We start from the raw sequence: 24,689 nt of genomic DNA, 5'->3' as shown, positions 1-24,689 counted from the left end.
CTCGAGCCCCTGTGGGAGTCTCTCGCTGTCCTGCATCCCTGTGCCCCAGCACCTCGCAGACGGCTGCCCGTGACCTCCCCGTGTCCCAGCTCGTCCTCCCACACTAAACCCGTGTTTCCGCCTGGTGAGCCCCTGGAGGCCAAGTCAGTCCGGGCTTCTAATGCCACTGTGTTTTGTTAAAAGGCCCTTCAGCCCACAGAAGAATAACTCCCAGACAGCAAAGTGCATCTCAGGAGCTACAGTAATGTCCAGATTCACAAAATCTGTGGTCCCGCTGGCGTGGAGCGCGGTGTGTAAATAATAACAACACACAATCAAAGCCAGGGGGTCGATATCCGCGATGCTGATGTAAGACTGCGCTCATAATGGGGTCCCAGTCTCATACTGTGTCTCCAACCGAATACATAAAAGTAAAGTTATTAAAATGGTGACGGCGCCGATCATCAAGTCAATAGCAAGTGAAATGACTTCTGCTGACCGCCTACAATGTGTCTCACTGCCCTGTGCTCTGGCAACTTATCAGTGCTCTTTGCCCTCGCAGCAGTGGTGAACTGCGCTGATTTGTGTGCGCTCGTTAAAGAGCTCCATCTGCATTAATCCTTTCCCTCTAAAATAGGCCTGTGAATTGACTTTTAATTCTTTCAATCAAAGCTGCGTTAGCACAATTTCTAGACATTTAGGTGCAGAGGAAGTGCTGCTTATTTATCAAGATATAAACCTTGGCACAAACTTTCTGCTTTTAAAAAACAGTGCATTTGACCTGAAAGAAAATGCCTGGTGGTTTATCTGTATCATATGGAGGCCATTTATTGCTTTTTCTTCTCTTGCCTTAGTCGTGTTGGCTCTGCACTAAGATAATCCTCCAGCTCTTCTAATGAGGGTTTCCTGTAACAGCAGGTCTAAGGGCCAGGGCAGGTCCTTTTAGCTTCGCTAGAGCTCGAACCCTGGGTGTCTCTGTGGCATTTAGGCCTACTATTGTATCTGTCCCAGGAAAAAGGTTTTCCTCCCCTGAGTGCAGTAAAGTCAAACCCTTCAGTCTGCTTATCTTGTTTAATATACAATAAAAACCTGCATTGCAATACATACATTATGCATACATATATATATATATACTGTTCCTTAGAGAAATATTACAGAGTTTTTAATGTTATTTCTTGGGTATCTGACAAATGAGCCAGCTAAACAGAAAGTAATGGGGAGAACACGGCACTGTGGCACAGCGTGCATTGTGTGGAGGAAATGATTCTTCCGTCAAGGATCTCAAAGAGAAATGATTTAAAAATAAATAGGTTATAAATGAAGCATTTAGGGTTTTCTGCCTCAAAGCAAGACGTAAGGATCCTGAAGATCCCTTGTTATATGTGTTTTTTTATGTATTTCTTAGTTCTTATGTCTGTTTCTCTGTTGTGTTTTGCTCATGATAGGCTGTGAGTCCTGTAAGGACACTGGGACTCTGAGTGACAGCCGAGATTGGGCGGGGTCAGAGACCATCTGCCCTTCCTGCCAGCCTGCGACAAATACCAGCCTGATCTTCAGGGTCAATTGGGTTGAAACTTTTTGATTGTCTGATTTACATAGTGAATTAAAGAAAATGATTTGTCAATCTCCTGAAATGCCTGTAACTCCTGGGCTTATAAGAATGGCAGCAGGAGGGGCAATGACATGCCACTGACTGTGGGACAGACACCAGGTTCTCTGGCATTACCTCCTGCATGCCCAATAGAAACTACATGCTGGTCATTTCCAAACAGTGGCCAACTGTATCGAGAAGCTCAGGGCTAAATTCAAATCGACAGCAGAAAGAAAAGTAAATTAATGTTAAAGGGGGTGTTGTGCATTTCATAAGGTTTTATAGAAAACTAGCGACTGAAACATCGTCAAGAAGTGTGAGAGCGAGCCGTGAGGGCGGAGAATCAGGCTGTTAGCTGACGCCGCACGAGTGCCGTGTCGAGGGAGGGTGGGCCACCAGCGGACCCCCGGCTGCAGCCGTGCGCAGACAGCTCGTCTCCTCTGATCGCCTCGACTTTGGGAGATGGTTCCTGGTTTCCACTAAAAAGTTCAGTTGAAGACGTGGCATTACAAGAGCACCCGCAGGCACATTCTTTGGGTTGGGGGAGCAACACATCATTTACATTTCTGTCTACTGGGGTCCACAGATCTCTCAGCAACACTCTTCATTTGATGGGATAAAATGCTCCGTAGCTTGGCTCTGGCTCTGGCTCTTTCCATCAGGCGTTTTTATTGATTTATTTATCATCTCCTTTTGCAAAACGTGTTGCAGCTGGAGGATGATGGCAGTTGTGTGCCACAGCATCTGAACCTGTCTAGGAGTAACATCATGTTGTAGTCTGCTGCCTCTAATGAGGATTTCTGTACAAGTACAGCTCTGAGGTTGCGTTGACCGGAAGAAATAATCTCAGGTTTCCAGCACGGCCGGCTATTGCAGTTGAGCCGGGCGAGATGAATCTTGTAGCTAATACACAGCGCCCCTGTGCTCTGAAGAGCGGAGGATGTGAGTCTAAAATACCCAGCCTGCAGATCACAGGAGGCTTTTGAACTTGTTCAGGGTGAAGCATTGGCAGCTGCCGAAAGCTCAGATGCATTAGATTCTCATCTACCGCAGACATGAAAGGGTCTGTGAAGCTACAATGGCTGGCTGGTATTCGCTGGCCACTCGGAGACGGCTCATTACCGACTACTGAACTCGACTCCGAGCCGCTCTCAGCTTGACGAGTCAGAATTAGAGGACTCTCTCCATCTCCCCACATAAAGACATTTTTGTCAACAGTCCAAAGAACCTTCTGAATTATAAAGCAAGTTTGGTTTTATTTGAAAAATACAGGAACTTAATGAGCTGCATGGGACCACTTAAACCTTTACGGCCCCAGACTGGGGCGGTGAGGATGTTTTCATCTTCCTCTGATTAATTTTTATTCGGGGGCGTACACAAAAGCACTTAATGAAATAGTCAGCAGACAAAAGAATACATGAGCAGACCGATGTCCTTTAATGTTTTTACACAGGAATGGTAAAAGTCTAATTTATATAATGGATTTAAAAGGCTTTGTGATAGGTATGCCAAACAGATCCATTGCTCTCATCGAAGCAGGCAGGGCTGGGACGGACTGCTGGGCGCTGGTTTTAAAAGGAGACGTGGAGCTTCAGTTGCTCCAGAAACCATTGTTTTTCACGCAGAGGTAGATGGAGACAGAACCTGCAGAGGAGCAACATTAAGGATTGGTGCTTCCAGGCCAAACGTTAAGTCCTGCCTGGTATGAGGGTTTGTCTGTCTATGATCTGTAACAATCAGAGACTTCGCTTGTTGTCTTGATGCAGTGTTTACTCTGGTCCGTCACAGAATACATGCTTAGTGTAAATTACAGTGATAATACATTCCAGCACGGATCTTATCTATATATAGATATTCTTAAATGTCATTTATCAGCTACGAGGCTGCTTTTTAATCAAGATTGTATGAGCTATTGACAAGCTACATAATTAACCTGTTGCTTTAGAAAACATACACCAATAAACAATATCATAATTAGAGACAAGACATATGCAGCAATCCAATCATTTATAGTTTAATTTATTGTGCTTTTTAATGACTTGTATACAGTTGCAGACTCTCTATGCCCAGATGTGCACAGATGTGGTCGTGTGCGTCAGCAACGGGATGCTCTGAGCTCGTGAAGCCGGTTCATCTCAATGCAAATTCTGACTTTTCATCTGGAAAATCCCAGAGTAGCCAAGTTCCATTGAACCAGAGACAATCACACATGAGTCATTGGCTCTACTTTGAATACTGTTTCAGAGAATTTAAATAAATAAATACATGTGCAGTTATTATTATTTGTGCTTTCAAATCTTTGTCAGGCTGTATTTTTTATTTTATCTACTTTTACAGAAACCCTGAAAGATGCATCTATTTGTCTGTATCTGTTTCTCAGTCCATAAGAACGCAGTGACTGAAAGCGCATATGCAAGCAGGAGCCAGAAACGCTCAAAGTGTGAATTCTTGCTTCTGTTAATACAAGGAAATCACTTCAGATTTATAGGATACATAATCTTATGTTCCATATTTTGGTTAGTTTTCTCCTAAGAGCTGGTTCACGCCAGCTGAAGAGTGGAAAGGTGATAATTGCACATATAGTGCTTTCATGGAGTCACCAATATGGGTGCTAATTCAATTTACGGCGCATTTTAAATTAAAATATGGCCTTGGTAGTTAATTAGCACAGCTGAGAGTCTTATTGCTGAAGTACTAATATATCTGGGAGCATTTGATTAAGAGGATGAAATGATTATATAAAACCTGTATTATGGAAGATTTTCAGAAAACGTTCTGTGCCACATTTGTGTTGGAGAAAAGAAATATGTAATCTTTCTAGATTACTGATTAAAACCGTACGGCAATCATAGCTTATAGGCTTAGTGGCAGAATACAAAGAAATTAAATGGCACATGAAAGGTCAGAAGAGCCAAATTAAATGCCTTATGTAAATAGTTAAAATACACCCACGGCACTATTTCCCCTTAGTTTTCCCTCTTGTTCGTTGAAATGGGAGAGTTATTTGAATTCAGACAGAGGAGCATATGAAATTCAACACAACAGAAATTGAGTCAAAATGCACCTTCAATTATATATTTTAAAGTTCTGTTTCTGGTTTTTATATTAAATGTCTTTCACATTGAAAGATTAGCTGTTGTTTTTAATCGGTTTACATGACTGACATCATTGTCCGATGCAATTACCATCCAGCCCAGTGTTGTGAAATTGCAGAAAACCTTTAAAAGATACCTGTCTCTCAACATTGACTGTACAGTGGTGTAACAAACACAAAGCGAGCTCAGCGGGACACAACATGCTCCACAATGAAGCAAAATTAGAGCCAAATGCAACAGTTTGAATAAAGTATTTCAGTAAAGAGATAAAGAGCCAAGTGTTCAATTAAAGGAGCTGAGAGGTGGCTGTGAAGGAGCTGACTAAGGTTTAAATATGCAGTTGAGAAGAAGCACGTTAATACAAATCAACTCTGAACATACATAAGAAGAACATAAGACAGTGTCCAGTCGAGAGGAGCCCATTCGCCCCATCGTGCTCGTTTGGTGTCCATTAATAACTAAGTGATCCAAGGATCCTATCCAGTCTGTTTTTGAATGTTCCCAAATTGTCTCTTCAGCCACATCGCTGGGGAGTTTGTTCAGATTGTGACACCTCTCTGTGTGAAGAAGTGTGATCGCATAGAGTTTTCTTCCTGAAGAAACTAAGGGTTATGTGGAGGGCAGCAAAATCTTAAAAGCACCCCTTTAGAGAGTCACTGAAGTCTCTGCCATACACATGACATCAGTGTGGCATGAGAGAGACACACTATATACATGCAGTGGTGGATCACTGTAGGAGCCACACTTGTTTCTCTGTAATTAGCTGCCAGTATGCACTTTGCTGCTCGGCGGTCTATCGGCCTCTGAGACCCGCTGGCGGCTTTGTGTGCGGCATGGAAACGGCTGCGACTTAGGAGTTCAGTGGCCAAAAGGAACACATCCTGATGGATGGAGAAAAAAGAAGAAAAACAGGAGATCCTGCAGTGGTAGCTGATGTTTTTTCCTCTCTTTTCCTGAAATGCCGGCGGATGGAAATCTCCAGTCAGTAATCTTGATTGCTGTAGTGCATTCCTCTGGGGGTCGCGACTGTCCCCAAGGACAGTTACCTGCTCCTCGGAAATGTCACTGATCACTGTTTCTCTTCCATCTCACTGGGCCCATACCTGCTCGTCTCCAGCTGCAGCTCCAGACAGTATGGTCCCTGGGGCGGTGTGTGTGTGTGAGTGCTTGTGTGTGCGTTTGTGTGTGTGCATGCATGTGTGTCTGCCTGTGTGTGTGCATGGGGGCTGATAACTGCTCATGGAAACATTAGAGCAGAAGAGAAGGTGGGGGATTCGGCTGCTCTCTGGTCCAGGTCAGACTGTAGAAGTGCAGCCCTGCGCTGTCAGTGGGGACGAATTGGCAGAGGAAGGAGATCCGATGCTCAGACTGGGCTATGTGAAGTGAAACTGCTGAGCTGTGGCTGCCAAAGGGAGAGTCATTCTGGTTTTTAAACTGCTTTTCATTTCAAAGACAAAACTTTTCTCTCTCTATTACAATTTGGTTTTGAGAATACGTGACAGGACAAAAAAGGAGAGTCTTGTGATCCGTTGTAAGAAATCCAATTTGTAAGGAATCTACAGTGAATCAATAAGATGTTTATTAGTTAATGGAAATAAAATAATCTAGAGAAACAGGTGACTGGGATACCGAGGAACCCCCGGACCCAGTGATGGCTCAGACCCCCGAGAAGAACGGCTGTGGCCATTTATGGGTCGAGACCTCGAAACAACCGAACCAAGAAAAAGTCCATATATGGGAAAAATATCAATGAATATTAATAAAATGTTGATTAATATGCAAGGCTAACAGATTATATAGGCTACTGAATAATCCACAATATAGATAATAAGTAGATATGATGCCCCACTGTCAGCCCTGTTGGTTCAGTTCCACCTCAGCACGGCTGTGACCTTGTGGGCGACTCTCAGAAACAACAGGCCGGTCTGTTATCAGTGTAACCATGTTAACCGCATCCCCTGCAAGCGTCACGGCAGACAAATCGAAGGTTTGAGAAGTGCGTGTCTCTGTCTGCTGCAGACTTCTCGAGACACTGAACAAAGGCAGAGACGCACAGGCCCTCTATGAGCCAAAAGGAATTAATTTCGATAAGTTCAACATATATCTGATCGACACTAGAAATCCTCATGGATGAGCTGGAGCTCTGGGCTCTGACCATCCCCACTTCCTGGACTTTGAGCTTGTTGGCATCATCTCTGTAGGTCTGCAGTCACTGCTGTAAACCAGAGGGTTTCTGGATCTTTTTACAAACATCGCGGTGAAGAAGTGGAATCCCGAGGCAGAGCAGAACACCATGAATAAATAACCTTCACCTTCTGCCTTGATGTTTAAAGTGCTCTTAAACATGATCTGCTCTGTAACGGCTTAAATTAAACTATTCCTCATGGAACTCGACTGCTTAGAGCTTAATTCAGTTTTACTGTCTCTAATAATTCTTTTAAAGGCTGATCCCAGACTAGGACGCAGCCGAAGGGTGACTTACGTACCTTTCTCTTAAGTAATGAAACGGCAGGATTCATAGACTAACTAAAATGATTCATGTGTAATGAATTTGATCTTCGGGGAGGAGGGAAACGGTGATGTTCCACAAGTGCGGTGATACACACCTTTTATCGGGCGCCGGTAGCGCTGCCTGGCGTTCCTCAGGAATAAATCGATACTACGGCTGGTTTTATGGCCCTCCGATGACTGGGTGGTAATTAAAAATTCTTTATTGCTTCCATTAAAACCACAATCGCTTTTTAAAAATTATTTATAATGAGAATGTTCTAAGCCATCCTCACTCGCACTGTTTCCTTATCCTAATGGCCCATTGATCTGGCAGACGCCGCAGGCTGCAGCCCTCGTTCTGCTGGCTTGCATGGGAACCAGGTTACAGGGCTGCGTGCTGCGGCTTCCTGCCCCGGCGGTGCGTTGCATGGGAGGGCACACGATCCTCCGTCCTCATCCCTCTCCTTGTCTCCTGGTTCTCCTTTTCCTTTGCCTCTGTTTGCTCCGGCCGTGTGGTTCCTGTTCCGGGTCGTCGTTGTGGCGGTACAGTCAGTAAGTGGGCGCTGGTGGGAATCTGCCTCAGGCCGGTGAAGACCTGCGGGCTGTAGAGGTGGTTGACATCTGCGTGTTTGTGTGCGGTCGGTGGATGCATTTGAAATTCAGACTTCTGTTCCATTAAACATAGTTCCCAAAATGGAAATACGTTGTCAGTGAACGGTTTTACCCTCTGCATCAATCGGCCGGAGTGTGTTTCCCCTCGATGCAGGGGCGGGGGGGAACTTGGTCAGTCCTACACCTGTCTGTCTGGGGGCTGAAGGGCCCAGGTGGCTGTAATGCCTGATTGAGACACACGGACAGCCAGGGCTCGACCCAGATCGCCTCGCTCTCACAGTGGATGTCGGCTCTGTGTGCTGATCGGCCGGTCATTTACACCATCTCTCGGGCCGAACCTTTCCAGACTGCGGCTGGCTCTGTGTGGAGGTCAGAAATACAGCCCGAAACTGTGTGCTGAACCGCATTTAAAATGAAGGGCCATAAAAATTATACTAGATATTTATATGTATTATTTAAATAATATAGAAGCAAGAACTGGATAATATAGTATTAAAGATGTATCCCTCGGCAATTGTTCTGAGTTTTCAAATGCACTTCCTGTTGTCCCTGGCTTCCCATCCTGGTTGTCAGTTACTGTCCTGACAGGCTGCTCTCTCTGACCCGTTGTCGTCATGCTTGGATTGGGCATCGTTGTGCCGGATTCACTACCAGCTTAGGTAGGAAGAGTGTAGAACAGCGTTCTGTCAGGTTGGTTTTAATTAACACAAATCATTGCCATTTTCCTTCATCGTATACCTGACCTGCTGTAAAATGAGTGTAAAATTGCACTTTGAGGCTGTAATGAGGCATTGCTTGAATTTTTCTGACAGTGTTACTAAACTGTTGCATCACTGGGACCGACGAACACAGAGCAGCATTAACATAATGGGCACGGCTTCGACAGACTGCGCCGAGAGCCCAGAGTCAGACTGGGGGGAATTAGAAATGCAACTGAGCTTTTTAACACAGCGCAGCGCTGGATAGCTAGCTGGTCCCTGCGAATCGATTTTCCATACGCAATTAGGAGGTAATTTGTGAAGGTTAGGATGTTGTTTTTAATGTTCTTTAGGAAATGTCATAGAAACAAATGAAGGTAAAGCCAACGCGCAGGCCTCTCCCGGCGCCATGGGGGGCGGTTTTACGGCCTGCGAGTTATTCTTCTGAGTGATCGGCCCCACTTCCAGCTGCCAGTTGCTAAATCTTTTTAGGCTTTCAGAGGTAATTGGAATTCCTCGTGGCGCGTGTTGAGGTTGTAGCGGCTGTGTGTGTCTCCCTGGGAAATGCCTCCGGTGTTGGGAATTGTCAGGCAACTCTCCCAGTGCAGAAATGATATTGTTAAAATTGACCGTTGTCTTTTTAATCTGTTTTCATTGCTGCAAGATTGTGTTTGCACTGAGATTTCAAGGGTGTACAATCAAAGCGCTGCACTCCCCTAATAACTGTGGTGCAATTGAATCAGGGGCTCAGATCCATGTCCGTTCACTCTGGCTCGCAGGGCTGCATGTTAATAGATTAAATACTGTAGTTAAAACTAATTTGTGATGATGAGCGACGCCAGGAAAACAAACAAACAAACAAATAAACATCAGCACACTGCAGAGCTTTCTCCACCTCCAATTAAAATATACTAATTTTTATCAGCAGACGCACAACCATCGACGCACACAGCCAAGAGTGGCGGTGCTTCAGCCCCCACCACAGCCCTGCTGCCGGCTGTTTACTAATGGAGCTCAGTGCTGAATTTATTTTTTAAAAATGCCATTATTTTTAACATTGCCTGACCTGAAAGCCACATAGCGCCTCGCACCCTTAATTAAAAAAGCTGGGTTTCCACAGAAATCGTTAAACGTCTCGTCTCCACATTGCGAGAGGCTCTGCTAATATATTGCAGATTGGTTTGTCAAGATGCATCTGAGAGTCTCTCGCTATTCATCTCCTGCAGTATTTAAACTGGTTGTCCCTGTATGCTGGTCAAGTGGTTTGAAAACAAGGTCGATTGTTCCCTGTCTTTCCTGTCAGGAAATGTCAGGCATCCGAACGATCATCCTACGCTGCCGGGCTGTAAAATAGGCCTTTGTGCTGCTCCTTAACATGCTAAACAGTCACTCAGCATTGAGTGATTGTTAGATTAAGTATCTCAAAGTTTTACCCTTTGAATTAGAACTCTAATTAGGAATTTTAATGACTTGTGGAATTCTCTCTTTGCTCAGAATAGAAAGTGCTCTTTAATGTAGAGGGGGATCTTGAATGACATCACAGCTGATAAATGTGTGTTTGTATCTGTGGAATGTATATGTTAACCTCTGAAGTGGTTTCTGGACTGAGATCTTCACCGCAGCGCTGGGGAACGAGGGTCGCCGGCCGCCTGTATCAAAGCTCCCGAATCCCTGAGAAACGACAGCGAGCCGCAGCTGAACTTGACAATTCTTGTCCCTTGTTCAGCTGTAAAGATAACATCTCAGAGCAGTGTATTTAAAGTCATGTATTCATCAGAGCACCCCGATGCAGCATTTGTCCCCCCCATCCGTCTGCACAGCACATCGGAGCATATATGAACTGCTCTGTCAGCATCTGCTGGGATTGACTCCAGTTTTAGACTCCTCTGCTTTGTATGACTTTTAAGGTGAAAACTGCCCACTTTCCTTCGTTTTCAGTAATTGAATGAAACTATAATTCTAGCTTTCTGCCCAAGTTAGTGTAACATGTTGTAGTGAAACACTTCTTGTTTTGTATGAGATCTGTTTCAGCGGGTTGACAGTTAGTGTTTGTTAAGTTTGGGAGGGCTGTGCAGCAGGAACGCGATTGGCCACGGAGCTGGATTATCTTGTACACTTCTGTAAATGCAAGGTCATTAGAGTAAATCTTGTCTGAGACGACACCGATCTGCAGATACTCTGCAGCGTTACTACCTGTATAAAGACTTCTTTATGAGACAGAGCAGGCTGTTTATTTGATGAGTCCATGTACGATCCTTAGAGAAATGTGTTGCCATTTTCATATCAGCCATAACAGGCTGAGTGGCATATCAGTGGATAACGCTGTCACTTTGTTTAGACTTTGATGAATATTGCATGAGGGAGTTCGGCAGTTAAGGATAATAAGCGTGTTCTTGGCTGCTGAAGATAGCGTGGCGCTGCACCTGGGAATTCATTCTTTTTACTTTGTCAATTGAACGGGACGCCACTTAGCACAGATTGCTTCTCTAATAGAAAATATTAACTTATGAGGAAGATTAGTGCCTTGCCGTGGATATAATCCCTCTTTGCCCTTCAGTAATTGAAGGCTTTTAAAGTCACAGGACTGGAGTGCTTACCTGGGAGATGCCCCCGTTCCTCTCCTTGCCCTCTACTGCCCCTGCCTCCTGTTTGGTTCTGTTTGTGATTTTATTTAAAGATGGTCGAGATAACGCTGATGCCAGACACCCTGGATTCAATGGCTCTTCTGCGCCGTCGCATTTCTTCAGCTACAATGTGATATGGTCATGTGCTTGTCCTGACGTCCTATTGTTCAGCACGCTGTCTAGATGAAGAGAGGCTGTCCTTTAGTGCTGCACCAGTAATAGAGTACAACTCGAGCACAGACGCCCCCCCGCCCTGCACTGCCACTGCGCCGCCTCATCGCCGCAGACAGACGGTACTGTAGGAGTCGTTCTGTGTTTCAAATCCACAGCAGCTTATTTGACATTAGGCAGCAGGTGGGGGGGTGAGGTGGCATTTCATTTGAGCCCCTTCTCCACGATGTCTCCCCCAATTGACATAACCCTTCAAAACAATCAGTGGGGAGTGGCAGTCAATGAAATGCCGCTCTGAAGAGATTGATGGCAGCAGGGACTGATTTACTGCCCGTGTTTCTTTGTCCAAGAAGATTAATGCGTATAGTGAATATATAACCAGTTTATTTGCACAGGAGCTGGTGATCGAGAGATGGATAGGGTTCTTTCAACATCTACACCACTCTGGTAAACTGTCTACTACTGAGTTTGACATGTGAAATGTCTTCTCTTTTTAAAGTGAAAATAAAACAATAATTAAATGGCATGTAATTCAGTATTTGTAATGGTGTGTTCCACACTTTCATTGTAATGGTACCCTCCACACATTTACTGTCTCACTTCGCTTGCAGTGGATCGACGCTCAGATTGTTGCAGCCATTGTTGTGTCTTTAGATGTAACTGTGTTTAATGCTTCTGTGTTCATGCTTGATTCGTAAATTTGTAGAATACTAATGTCCCATTAATTAATTGCTGTCTATTGCAATTAACTTTCATCGTAATTAGTCCTAAGGAGCCGATGCTGCAGACAGGATTTACCTATGTGTGTCTGTACTGCTGTGAACTTCCCACAGCCGTGAGGAGTTACTGTGGCAAGTGAAACGGCTCCTTCCAGTAAATTCACTGCCCAACCGATAAAGCGACTTCAAACATGGCCCTTTTTGATACCATCACAGCATTGCTCCGCGGCTCCCGACTTCAGTTGTTCCCAACAAATCTGGACTTCCAACAGAACCACAGGCTCCCGTGGAAGCCGCTGCAGCAGACCCGCTCCGCAGAGAGCGATCAGGCATCAGCCCGCGTCGCTCCTTCAGATGCTCAGATTAGCCTCAAACCAGCAGGATGCCCGGAACGCGAGACGCTGCCTCAGTGTGGAGGTTGGCTGCCGGCAGCACTGATGTTACTGCTAGATTGGTGTCTGAAGAAATAAAGAAAACCTAAAAGAAAAATTGTTATTTAAAAGGGAGATTTGATCTGCATGGGTTTTGCAAGCCTCGGAGCACCGTGCGACTTTCCCTTTGAGCCCAGCCACTCCTATCAGAGCGCTTATCTTCAGTAATAATCCAGACAAATTGAATTTCTTGCTCAGATCTGCTTAACCGTTGTTAAAATCAGGCTTGAATGTGTGACCCTCCGAAAGGCAGCTCCACCTTCACAATATGCCAGCTGAAGGCCTGTTGACGGCACCTCATGGTGCCGGAGTCGTCCAGAGAACGGGGAACGTCGCGTGTAATATATTTATAACTTCTGCTTGTGAGCACTTCATCCGACACCTAAACAGATGGGAGTGTTTTTGCTCCACTGTTGAATCATTTAAAGATTGAGTACTGGGATTTCAGATTGGTGTAATTGCAAGAGCAAGAAAATAACCCACTTCAAGCCACTTGACTATCTGGTTATTATTCTGCATTTCAGATGAATGTCAAGAGGGTGTCAGTTGAAATAACACTTTTAGCCATATCGACAGAGACGAGTCTGATGCAAAAACACCTTTTTATTTTCATGGGTAGATCAGACTCACTCTAAAAGTGCGTTTTACGGCATTTGATTCCAGTTAACTAGACCCTCAAGTCAGTGACTTGTTTCATATCGCCTGGTTAGCCTGCAAATTGAGTTTTGTGTCGTCGTATTGGCACGGCTGTTTATGGTTTCACAGCGAATTCAGTTTATAAGATCAGTTCACTGCTCAACAGTGTTGCTCTGTCACGCATCGCCACCGCTGGTCCTTCTCCAGGGCTAATTGTTAGCGATTGCAGGGAAAATACAATCACCCTAATACCTCTCTGAGCTTCGGACAATCGAGTACACTGATGATGAAAGACGGCACAGATTTCACCCCTCAGAGTAACACACCCAAGACTGCAGCCATAGGGTCCGTATCGGCCGAGTGTGTGGTCTTTACTGGGTTTATAATCAAGTTTATTGATAATCCATTTCCTACGGTGTCTCATCAAAGCAGGACGGTTCTCCTAGATGTAATTAAAACCCTCTTGAAAAACGTCTTTTTATCTCCGTGTTTTGTTTTTCTTTGCTTGTCAAAGATTAATGTTGAAAGGGAAGTCGTGGTGAACCTTTCAACACCTGTGTAAACTAATTAGAAATATGTTTTTCTGCAAGATGAAATACTGGAGCTTTAATATTTAGTTTTAGATGATTGGATCTTGTTTTTAACCAGATCCAAGAGACTTCTCTGTTAACTTTTATTACGGCTAAAACAGTTTATACAACCTTTTCACATTTTGGTTTAAATATACAAAAAAACTTTGAATACAAATCTTATTCTAAGATCCAATTTGACTGATTTGATTTTAATGTAGATATAATAACCCCTTTCCCCTTGAACATGCTTATTAAATGAAGATGATTTTTACAGTTCTCACACAAGAGTGAAACGTCTTGCATATGAAAGGGTTATGTCCAATGGAGTCAAGACGTTCCTGCGGCTCTTCCAGTCTGTGTTGGTATTTCCAGATTTCCCATCGTCAGTCGAGACCACGCTGCTCCGAAATCACAGCAAACATCTCGCACTGAAATGAAGCTGTCAGACTGAACTGCTTGGGTGTAACAAATGAACTCAAGGAAAGACTTCACAGGCTCAAAATATGTGCACATATTAGGAGCACAATATATACAAGACTTACTTAAAATGCATTGATTCTGAAGACGGATATGGTGCCGGTAAACAGGGCTGCCTGTGTCTGTGGACGTTAGGGGCACAATCAGATACTCGACGTCACTGATTAGCCAGGGAACAGTTTAGTCAATTACTGCCATCATTGCTATCCCTGCTGCACAGCCATTAAGCACTCTGTCCTTGCAGTTTGTCGTTTATAAAAAGAAACGCTGCTTCTGAACATTAGTTTCAATATAATGAGTGACGTGATCGAGGGTCCATATTCAGAGTTTGTTGTTCCATTTATCTTGTTAGTGAATCTTACAGGAATGTCAGTGTTCTGGTCTCAGAAAGGTCACCCGTAGGACTCGCTGTACAGAGCACTGGTCCTCACACCACGGAGACGAGCTTCTCCAGCCAGGTGGAAAGCAGTGTTTTATCAGGCCGATGTACTGTGCATTTTCTGCAGCTGTGAAGACTAAATTAAATCCAAAAAGTAGTGGCGGATAAAATCTCTCCTGCAATTATTGAGCTCCTGATGATTTTCCTGCCACCTGCCAATGCAGTCTGCAGGGAAGCGCGTGTCACAGCGGTGACTGACACCGAGGAACTTCCACTGCAGCAGGTTGACAACAAACAGCATCTCTTTGAGGCTGCAGGCTTTTGATCATATTGAGAAGTACAGCAGGAAAAAAAACAATCCCCATCTCGCTGTTCTCCCCAGCTTCGGCTCGCTGGCTTCCCTGAGCCGTGTAGCTGTCATTTGGCTTTTTTTGGGCATTTCTTTTTAACACAAAGAGAGGAGAAAGAAAACCATAAACCAGTACAGTGCACCATGTGCTTAAGTGCAGGTTGCACACAAAGCTGCTGTTTCACTCGCTGTTCAGCTTTTAAAGAATTACACAAAAAGCATAACCTTGGTGAACTGAAATGCAGCAGGTATGGGGGATCTGAACCTGCTTTGCTGTGTTGTGGTCCTGTGAGGACTGTGCGTCTGTATTGCAGCGTCTCCTGTCTGCCATCTTTAAGCAAGCTAATAGAGACAGTCGCAGCTGAGCAGGGGACCACATTACAGACCGAGCCCCTTGAAATGAACAAGGTGGGGGGGATAAAATGCATTCAAATGCATTGAAATGTATTCACAGTTTAATACCCCCCTGACATTCAGGGGAAGATGACTGCACTATAATTACAGATATCAGATTTGTTAAAGGTGATTCAAGGTCTGAAATTAATTTTTTTTAACCTCTGTACTTAGCCTGCGATGTTTTAATAAGAATATGAATGCGCTGCCGACGAAACAGATTGGAAGTTTCTCTATGAACCCGTAGTTAGACAGAAGTTTGATGTGTAAGTGGAATATTTTAACCTCCCATGTGAAATATTATTTTCTTCCTTTCATGTGATTTTGTATTAAAAAGCCATCATGCTATCAAATCTCAATCTTTTTTCTTCTTAGCCGGAGGGATTGAGAGAGTACAGTATCGTGCCTACATGTGTTCGTTTTCTCCACATGATCATTTGATTATGAGGATCTGAGCTGGTGTTTCATGCGCTCTTTGATCTGTGATCACAGTTTTTCTTAACTCTGGCGATCAGGCAAGGATATCGTACACATTTCAGCACCCAGGGAGTGTAAAGTATTTATGTGGCTTTGATCCAGGAGAACAGTTCAGATAGTTTCTCATCATGAACAGCTATAGTATCATGTGAATTTAATATACGCTAATTCTTGATGTACCACACGTTTTTGTAAAAATCTTTTATATATATATAGATACAGATAGAGATAAATAAATAAATATTGCAGTTGAGATTGTTGGAAAAGGAGCTTTTTCAGATGCCACTCCTGAGCAGATTGAGTGACCGATTTGCGACTTGAAAGAGCGGCCGCCAGTGAAAGGCTCTCCTTCCTTGGTATTCACTGTGTTCCTGTAGAAGTGCGCCACGGCTGTTTGACTTCAGGGGATTTCGCAGTGAAGGAAACTGATTGCATTGAATCTGTTCCCTCTACTGTACTTGTGATATTGAATTGAGACCTGTAATTTTAGGGTTCAATTAAAGCGTAAGCTGTCCCTTGTCCTGTGCGCATGGTGAATATTTATGAAACTCTGCGAGCGGCAGTCAGCCACTGACGTGCGATTGATGCCTCCATACAGACGGGGGCTTGTAATATTGTTCTCCCAATCCCTCTGTATGCAGTAATCGCACGCTTTGCAGAAGTTGTTCGTTTGTCGGAGCACAGCTCCCCTAACCTGAGTTTCTTTCAAACAGAAATGCATAAATACTCCTTCCCCAGCTATGAGTGCCGCGCTGCCAAACAGATTGAATTTATTGGGAGACTGAACAGTGGACTCTTAGATTGCTTTCCCAGCACCTGGTTGCTTAACTGAACTATTCCAAATTGCCAGCAAATAAAATAAATTTGTGATGACAGTTTTTTCCAGCCGGAGTAGAAAACTATCAATCGCATGGGAAGGGCGGCGCTGATTCAGTTACTAACTTTGTTCGATCTGAGCAGAGAAGATAAAGAGCCCCGAGCCCGGGCCCTGGGCCCTGAGCCCGGCTTCACTCAGATATCGGGAACAGCGCCGAGGCCCATGTCCGTCCGCGAGGGTTTGATACGGAACCAAGGGCTGCAGCAGAGATTAGCGGCGGCAGCTGACAGGTTATGTGCGCTGGGAGCCGGAGCCGCGGAGGAGGCTGTGATAATGAAAGGCACCTCTCTGCCTGATTGTTCCTCTCACACTCGGGTTTCTAATCCAGCCCCGGCTGGACTCCAGTCCTGATTGATGGCTTTGATTATGATGGCTTAATAAATTTCATTGTCACTTCACCGCTGTATTTGAGATATTTTTTTAACGCCAAGGGGAGGTGCTGTTTATGGCACAACTGATTTGTCGAAGACGTTGGAAGACATTTTGCTGAGTCTTTAACCCTTCAGTGCCCCTCTGTGACTGTGATCCCGGTCCCCCTTGCGATGCCAGGATATCTGATGCAGTTTAAGGGCTCAAGAATAGATGGTCTTGCTGTTTCTCCAGCTTCGTGTCTGTTGTGGGAAAATAGTGTGTTTTCCAAATTGTTTACCTCTGCAGAAGCTGCCAGTGAGGAAACTGGGAGAGTAATGTGTCGTGGTATTACACAACCTCAGCCTGGAAACTATATGCATTGTGTGTGACTGACTGACACTGAAACCTCACGTCGTGCTGTATTGTGGTTAATAAATAGGTGTGTGAAGTTAGTGCAGTAAGTGAATTTGTTGTAAGAAGTGATGCCAATGGCAATTTGCACTGCACTTCCCTAATCTTTACTCCCGCAGTCTTTCGCAGTATAACACTGCCCTGTGTTAATGACATTGCTGACACCAGCGGAGATCACCTGCTGTTAGTGCTGTCTAATCCATCACACAGAAAGATCTGGGAGGATTTGCACACAAGACTACTCTCTCTCTCTTCCTTCTTTGGATTTTATTTTATCCCCCCTCTGTTTTCAACCTCATGTAAAATTCATTTTCTTCTTCACAGCCTCGACTGGCTGAATTGCCTACAACAACGCTGTTTGTGTTGCATGTTTACAGTGAGGGGATTAGTCTGCTGATTACCAGCGTTTCACAACCCCTTACCTCTCTTGTGTTTTATTTAATTTCCTGAAGTTATCGTGCGTGGCTGTGGTGCCCGGGTCGGGGGCTGTTATTGTGATGCTGAGAGAGGGAGAGAGGAGACAGCATCTCACTGTCACTTCCTGCATAAAAGCCTCTCTAGGCAACAGTGCCAGGTCTGAGTGCTTCTCGTGTCTGAGAGAAAGCATTCAGTGAAATCTTCACACTTCACAATCGTTTAATATGCTCTGATGAATAGTCTGCAGGTTTGATGTCTGCTGGCATCTCCGACATGCTTTTTACATTTTATTTTCCTTTCCTGTTGTTTAAATCATACATTTAAGAAAACAATTAAAAGCCAGCATTGCGTTGTTCTGATAATGGCATCACTGAAGTGCAGACGACAAAGTTGCGTCGCGCTGAGAGTTTCCCGTTCTCCTGTCCATTCACACCGACGTGTGACAAAGAACACCTGGGATCAGTATGTGATGCATCATTTGAAATACAGTTCTTACATTAACACTTACTGTGATGTGCTTATATTGGCAATGAGATGCACATGCTGTATTCTCTGATTTTGATTTATTTGACAACCTTGCAGATGAATTACAGGAATGTGTGTTGATATATTTTGCCGCTTCGGAGCAAATTGCTATTCGTAAGAGCTCTCAGGCTGGCGGGTGACATTGGGCCTGTAATATTTCAATAAACCGCCTTGACTTGGCTTCATAAATTTCTGCTTATGAAATGAAATCCGAGCTCCTGAGAGTCATATCCTGTGGTTTTACACCTCAAACCCCAACAACACAAACACAATATATTTTTTGTTGTCTGTATCCCTGTGGTAAAGCCCTGCTTTATCATATCCATCTGCCATATGCCTGGAAGACCACAGTCACGATGATCCTCTCGTCTATGAGCTTTAAAGCATTGGGAGCATAGAGAGGAATATCACTGCAGATTAATGGTGGGGCTGTACAGCTAAGCCCTGTCTGTTCATGACTGTCGTACACGGCGAACCCCTCGGGAGCTCCTCGCCTGTGTGGCCTGTACCGGGTCTAACATGCGTCCCTTTTGTCTTACAGATGACGTGGCCCCGTATTTCAAGACCGAGCCCGGCCTGCCCCAGATCCACCTGGAGGGCAACCGTCTAGTCATGACCTGCCTGGCTGAGGGAAGCTGGCCGCTGGAGTTCAAGTGGATGTTGAACAACAGTGACATCACCACCTTCTCCCCGCAGTACAAGTAAATGCCCGCCGTCTCCTCTGTTGTGTGTGTGGCCGGGGGCTCTCAGATCCGTCTCGGCAGGGTGGCAGTAAATTAACCATTTGTACTCCATCACCGAAATGCAGTCTAGTGTTCAGATGAGTGTAAGGGCAGGTCTTGCTCTCTGACTGAACCTACACCATTGTGTTTGATTTTTATTATTTAGAAACTTTATTAGTCCCTCATGTTGTGGTGGATAAACAAGAAACATCTCTTTTTATGAGTTCCTCAGTTTCAGACCAAGAGATCAAACTATCCCCCAAACAAAGATATTGCACAAAGCAGGCCAGACTGCTAAATGTCAGGCTCAAAGCCTTTTGTGCAAGTGGGTTTACACAGAGCTTTGACTTTGGCAAATCTGGATTGATGCAAATGTTAAATAACATGTTAATGCAAGAAAACAAATTACCCTCATTCATGTGTCACTACAACGGACTCCTATCCATTTATATAAAAGACTAACAGGAAATAATTTGATCTGAAGCAAAATGCTTTTGAAAAATGTCCTTTTCATGCCTGTTGCAGCTCTGCCAGCTGCATCTACAGGGGAGCCGAGCGCATCGGTTGGCATTAGGGGTGTAGTCTGACTCTAAAGATGTGTTTAGTATTCTAGTTATTATACAACAAATTAGATTACCATGCTGCTTATGTATGCAAATTACAAACGAAACAAGTTGCTCTGTTTACTATAAAGTTGTTTTTGATTCCACTGGCTTCCCTTTATATTTTTGATTTGATTCTTTATTTTTTACTACACCATAAATTCACAACACTTAAAAGTCGCACCGCTGGTTCACAACTCACTCCTAGCAGCTCTGGGTGAAACGTCAGCCTCACAGTGGCAGACGCTGCTTTCTTTCCTGCAGCCAGCTGCCGTACAGACACTGTGAAATAACTGTGCCAGATCCTTCCCCCGAAACTTATTTATTTTCCGTCAAATGTTCACATTGCAGAGAGCTCTGTCAACATATAATTTACATTCCTTTATCAACAGGGATAATGAGACTTTCTGCTAGTTTGCCAGAGTCATGCCGGTGTCACCGCCGCTTTCAACTGCCTCTCTGCTGCCGGTCGCAGTGCCTTAATAAAGCGCCTGCTTACTGCGCTCTTGTCATTGAGCGCCGAGGAGCTGCTTCACACTGGAGCTCGTCAACAGCAGGGAGGCCTGGCAGCTTCGCGCGGGCGCTGCTGCTGTACGCGTCTCTCCTCCGATCAGAGGGAGACATCGCCACAGCAGGGCGGGGGCACTGCGCTAGACCCCTAATGCCACACGAGTGAATCAAACTTCTGACCACACTGTCACTGAGGGATAAACACTGTCATATCAGCCGATTCAGGGCTACCTAAACAAACTAACGCAATTAGTCCCTGAAACTGAATTGAAAGACATGGATCGTTGTATCAATATGAATCTGCATTTGAGGGAAGTAAGCCCTGCTCTTCAGGGAGGAGAAAGCTGCTTTTCTTTACCCTGACACTGAAACGCCTCCAGAAGCTGTAAGACGTAAACAGCAACTCTTCTGCAGGTCAGATTCGGCACAAGAATATAAATACAAAACATTTGGGCACTGTGCGCTGGGCTCATGCATAAATCAATACGGTAATTAATTCAGTGTTTACTTGAGTTCCTGATGTACAGTTGCTTTAATACAACAACGTTAACCTTTCTGAGAATAAAAGCATTGTATCTTCAGACGTGTTGTGTTGTTTGTGCGTCTCGGAACACACGAGAACCAGAACACGGTTTCACCAGGTATGTGATGACAGGAAATGGTCCCTTTTGTGAATCAAGATAAGCCTTTTCCCTGCAACCGTGAAGGGTTAATGCTTTTGTTTTGTATGAAATGATAATCCAAACTTTTCTATTTATATTAAGAGCATCGACTGAAGCAGAATAATAATTACAGGATTAAAAGATTAATAGCATTTGGAAAAATCACTTTTTTTAATTTATTTTTTATTACTTAAATAATTATTGTATTTCTATAATAATTGTATTTGTCTTTTGGAAGAGACCCAGAGGGGATGTTTGCTCTTGCTAATGTATTTGCATAATGAAAGAGTCCTGGATAATATTTTATGCACATTTAAATCATTTCACTGTGTCTATTGTTCAGATTCGCTGGTCAGACGGTGAAAGAGGTGAATTTCAGTGCGTCTAACTGAGTTTCACGGGGCGCAGAAGTTACTCTAATGATCGGAGGAGAACAATTGAGCTGGTCCTGTTCAGACTTCAGCAGGCTAATTAATCAATGTTGAACGATAGTGTAACAATCTTCGTTACACAATATCCAAAGGCATTCATCAGACCCACGTGCCCAGCTGCAGTATCTCTCGATCAGTGAGGAGATTTCTCAGAAAGTGCGTTAAATGGTCATTGTGTTGCGAGTCAAACAGGTGACCACATTGACTGTGACACACGCATGAGAAATTTATAGTGTGTGTAGTTTGCTGTATGTGTGAACCTCCAGCATAGACAGTTAAGTCCCATTTGAACAAAACAATAGTCAATACTGCGGCTTAATATCCACCTCGAGAGAAGCTGTGTGTGAAGTATTTTTCTATTTGTTTATTTTCCCTCTGTTGCATTAATTTACTCGAATTGCATGTTATCAAAACGAACAAATTAACAAATAGCTCTTCTGGCGCAAAAACTGTGCTAGCGCTGGCCGAGCCACGCCATTCCATGGGGGGGCGGCCCGGGGGGGGCGGCCAGCAGTGCGTAATGCGCAGTATCTGCTCCCGATATCAGAGGAAGATGATATCTGGCCCAACTGCGAGACCCAGCTCTGATGAACTCGGGCTCATCTGCGAGGGGAAGCTAATTGCTCTTTAATAGTGCGTCCCCTGCTAACGCACAGCAGCGACAGAGGCCAAGGAAAATCTGGACAGTCTGAGAGCTTCCCTGTACACACAACACTCCCTGTGCACTTCATGGCTTTAATATCTCATCTGTCAGAATTTAGTGAAGTTGTAAATAAGTCAAATATAAACGGCTTATCTGTGGTTATCCATTCCTTTTTTATGAATATTTATTCAGGAGTCGTCTTCTGTGCTGCCTTCTCTTTTTGGATTTAAAACTACATAAACAAGCACACACACCAGTCTATAATCCATTGTTTTGGTGAGTGGCTTCATGTGAACAAACGGCTGCATAGATGGCCGCTGACCTCGGATTCATCCCTCGTCTCTCACTCTTGCTCTGCTTGTCCCCAGGTACACCATCCCATCGCTGCAGCGCTCCGACGCTGGGTTTTACCAGTGTGTTGTGAGGAACAGGATGGGGGCGCTGGTGCAGAAGAAGGCAGAAGTACAAGTGGCATGTAAGTATGAAGAGAAGAGACGTGCAGCAGCCTGTTGTGCAGGTCCTCTCGCTGCACGCCTGTAGGGCACGCTTTTCCCGGAGCGGCGCTAGATCTAACACACACTTATTCGGGAAGTTTAACATTTATTCAGGGATTTGTTTGTTTCTTTGTTTTGTTTGATTTCTAAAGCTAATTCCTCACAATGTGAAAACGCGTAGCCCGTAAATGCATGATTCTCTCTGCAGCTCATAGCCACGTTCGTACTACAGTGTGATGTATGGAAACTGCGTTGTGTCTTTCTGCAGTTAGTCAATTTAATTAGACGTTAAGCTGGGCAGATTTCATATCAGAATGTGTTCAGTTCGTTCAGACGGTGGCTTCACACAGAACATGCCTTTGCTTCTGTTTGAAAAAAGAGGTCTCATGCCATCAATAAGTGGCTGAGTTCGATTTTTCACCTCAACTGTGTGTGCCTATTTTGTCCTGTCAGAAGTGTTTTGTTCCTCTCGGAGAAATGGCTCTGCTAAACACAGCTCAGGTACCTCGTGGCATCACTGTGACGGATGGATCGCTCAATTACTTTGACCTCTACTCTCCTCCCCTCAGATATGGGCGACTTTGTGGAGGAGGAGCTGAGGAAGACGGTGGCGCAGGGCAAGGCTGCGGTGCTCAACTCCCCCGTGGTCAGCAGCTACCCCCGGCCACAGGTCACATGGTTCAGGGACGGGTACAAGATCATCCCCAGCAACAGAGTGTGAGTACCACACACCTTTACGAGTGTTTGTCACAGGGCTGTGAGCAGCATAAGAACATAAAGTGTCCAATCGAGAGGAGATTTGCCCCATCGTGCTCGTTTGGTGTCCATTAATATCTAAGTGATCAAGGATCCTATCCAGTCTGTTTTTGAATGTTCCCAAATTGTCTCTTCAGCCACATCGCTGGGGAGTTTGTTCAGATTGTGACGCCTCTCTGTGTGAAGAAGTGTCTCCTGTTTTCTGTCTTGAATGCCTTGAAGCCCAATTTCCATTTGTGTCCCCGGGTGTGTGTGTCCCTGCTGATCTGGAAAAGCTCCTCTGGTTTGATGTGGTCGATGCCTTTCATGATTTTGAAGACTTGAATCAAGTCCCCACGTAGTCTCCTCTGTTCCAGGGTGAAAAGGTTCAGGTCCTCAGTCTCTCAGTAGGACATTCCCTTCAGACCTGGAATAAGTCTGGTTGCTCTCCTCTGAACTGCCTCTAGAGCAGCGATATCTTTCTTGAAGTGTGGAGCCCAGAACTGTCCACAGTATCCAGATTAATGGACACCAAACGAGCATGATGGGGCGAATGGCCTCCTCTCGATTGGACACTGTCTTATGTTTTTATTGTACAGTCTTAACATTACTGCCCTTGTTCTCAGTTCTACATTTTTGACAATATACCCTAGCATTGTGTTTGCCTTTTTTATTGCTTCCACACACTGTTTGAGCAGGATCTGCTGTTTACTGGTGGAGTGGGGGTGGTGCCGATCCCTCGCCGGAGAGTGGGGAGCCCCTCATTAGGATGATGGGCCACCTGTTTGGTTCGCGGCACGAGCTCCTTTCTTGGGTTCTGACCCATTCTGCCACCTCTGGGAGTAATTGCCTCAGAGGTGCAGTAGTGGACTCTGACAGCATGTGCGTAGCTGTTTGGAACAGGGAAATTGCCCTTAATTGGCTGGATCTACTTATAGTGCCTGATAATTGGAAAGGGCTTTGCGTCACTTATGGCTGGACTGGGAGCCGGCCCGTGTGAGCCGCACATGACAGGACATGCCGCTGCAGACGTGCACTGCCATGGCAGGCATTGGCATCTTATGCAATGTGTTTTCGCTGCCTTGTCAGAAAAGTGCAATTAACGCTTACTTCCAGCCGTCCTTTAATCTTGGCATGGTACTTTTTCATTCCCTTTGTCTAATTAGCAGCTCACCCACACAGTGGCGGCAAGGCAGGTCTGATTCCTCCATTATTGCTAAGTGCCTTTTATTCCGAGGGGGAGCAAATCAGAGCAGGTCCTTATCTTGACACAATTTAACAGGGTTTTTCTCAACAAAGTTCTGGATAACTGGTGAAAATCATGTTAGATGGATTGAGATTTCCGCCGCAGAGAAAATTGAAATCCCTCTCTGTGGCGTAAAGAGAGAGAGCCGTGCAAGTTAAGAACACTGCGTTTCTCAGTTGAACAGGATATTCGAAACTGAGAGACGAGATCAGAAAGTAGCCTGTCTTCCTCTCAACCATACGAGACTCATTTTAGTTGAGGCAGCTCTTGCGTGTGGCTTGCGGATTCAGGTTGATTAAAAGGTTTGATTTGTAAAGACTCAAGGGTGTAGCGTGTGAATGATTACACACCAGTACTCACACGGGGGTCT

The 24,689-nt window shown here is 44.7% G+C and overlaps 1 protein-coding gene across 3 annotated transcripts in view; it reads left to right on the top strand.

The window, feature by feature from the left end:
- The window catches only part of LOC136712985 (protein sidekick-1), a 287,347-nt gene that overhangs the window by 121,873 nt on the left and 140,785 nt on the right, over positions 1-24,689 (top strand). For all 3 annotated transcript variants that reach the window (XM_066689864.1, XM_066689863.1, XM_066689865.1), the window contains 3 exons: positions 18,816-18,975; positions 22,213-22,319; positions 22,908-23,055. In XM_066689864.1, the coding sequence (XP_066545961.1) occupies positions 18,816-18,975; positions 22,213-22,319; positions 22,908-23,055 (415 nt within the window). The remainder of the gene's footprint in view (positions 1-18,815; positions 18,976-22,212; positions 22,320-22,907; positions 23,056-24,689) is intronic.

Source organism: Amia ocellicauda, chromosome 17 (genome assembly GCF_036373705.1).
Source record: "Amia ocellicauda isolate fAmiCal2 chromosome 17, fAmiCal2.hap1, whole genome shotgun sequence".
NCBI classification, from domain to species: Eukaryota; Metazoa; Chordata; class Actinopteri; order Amiiformes; family Amiidae; genus Amia; species Amia ocellicauda.
The sequence above is the reverse complement of the archived record's forward strand: the minus strand, read 5'-3'. Positions and strand labels throughout refer to the sequence as shown.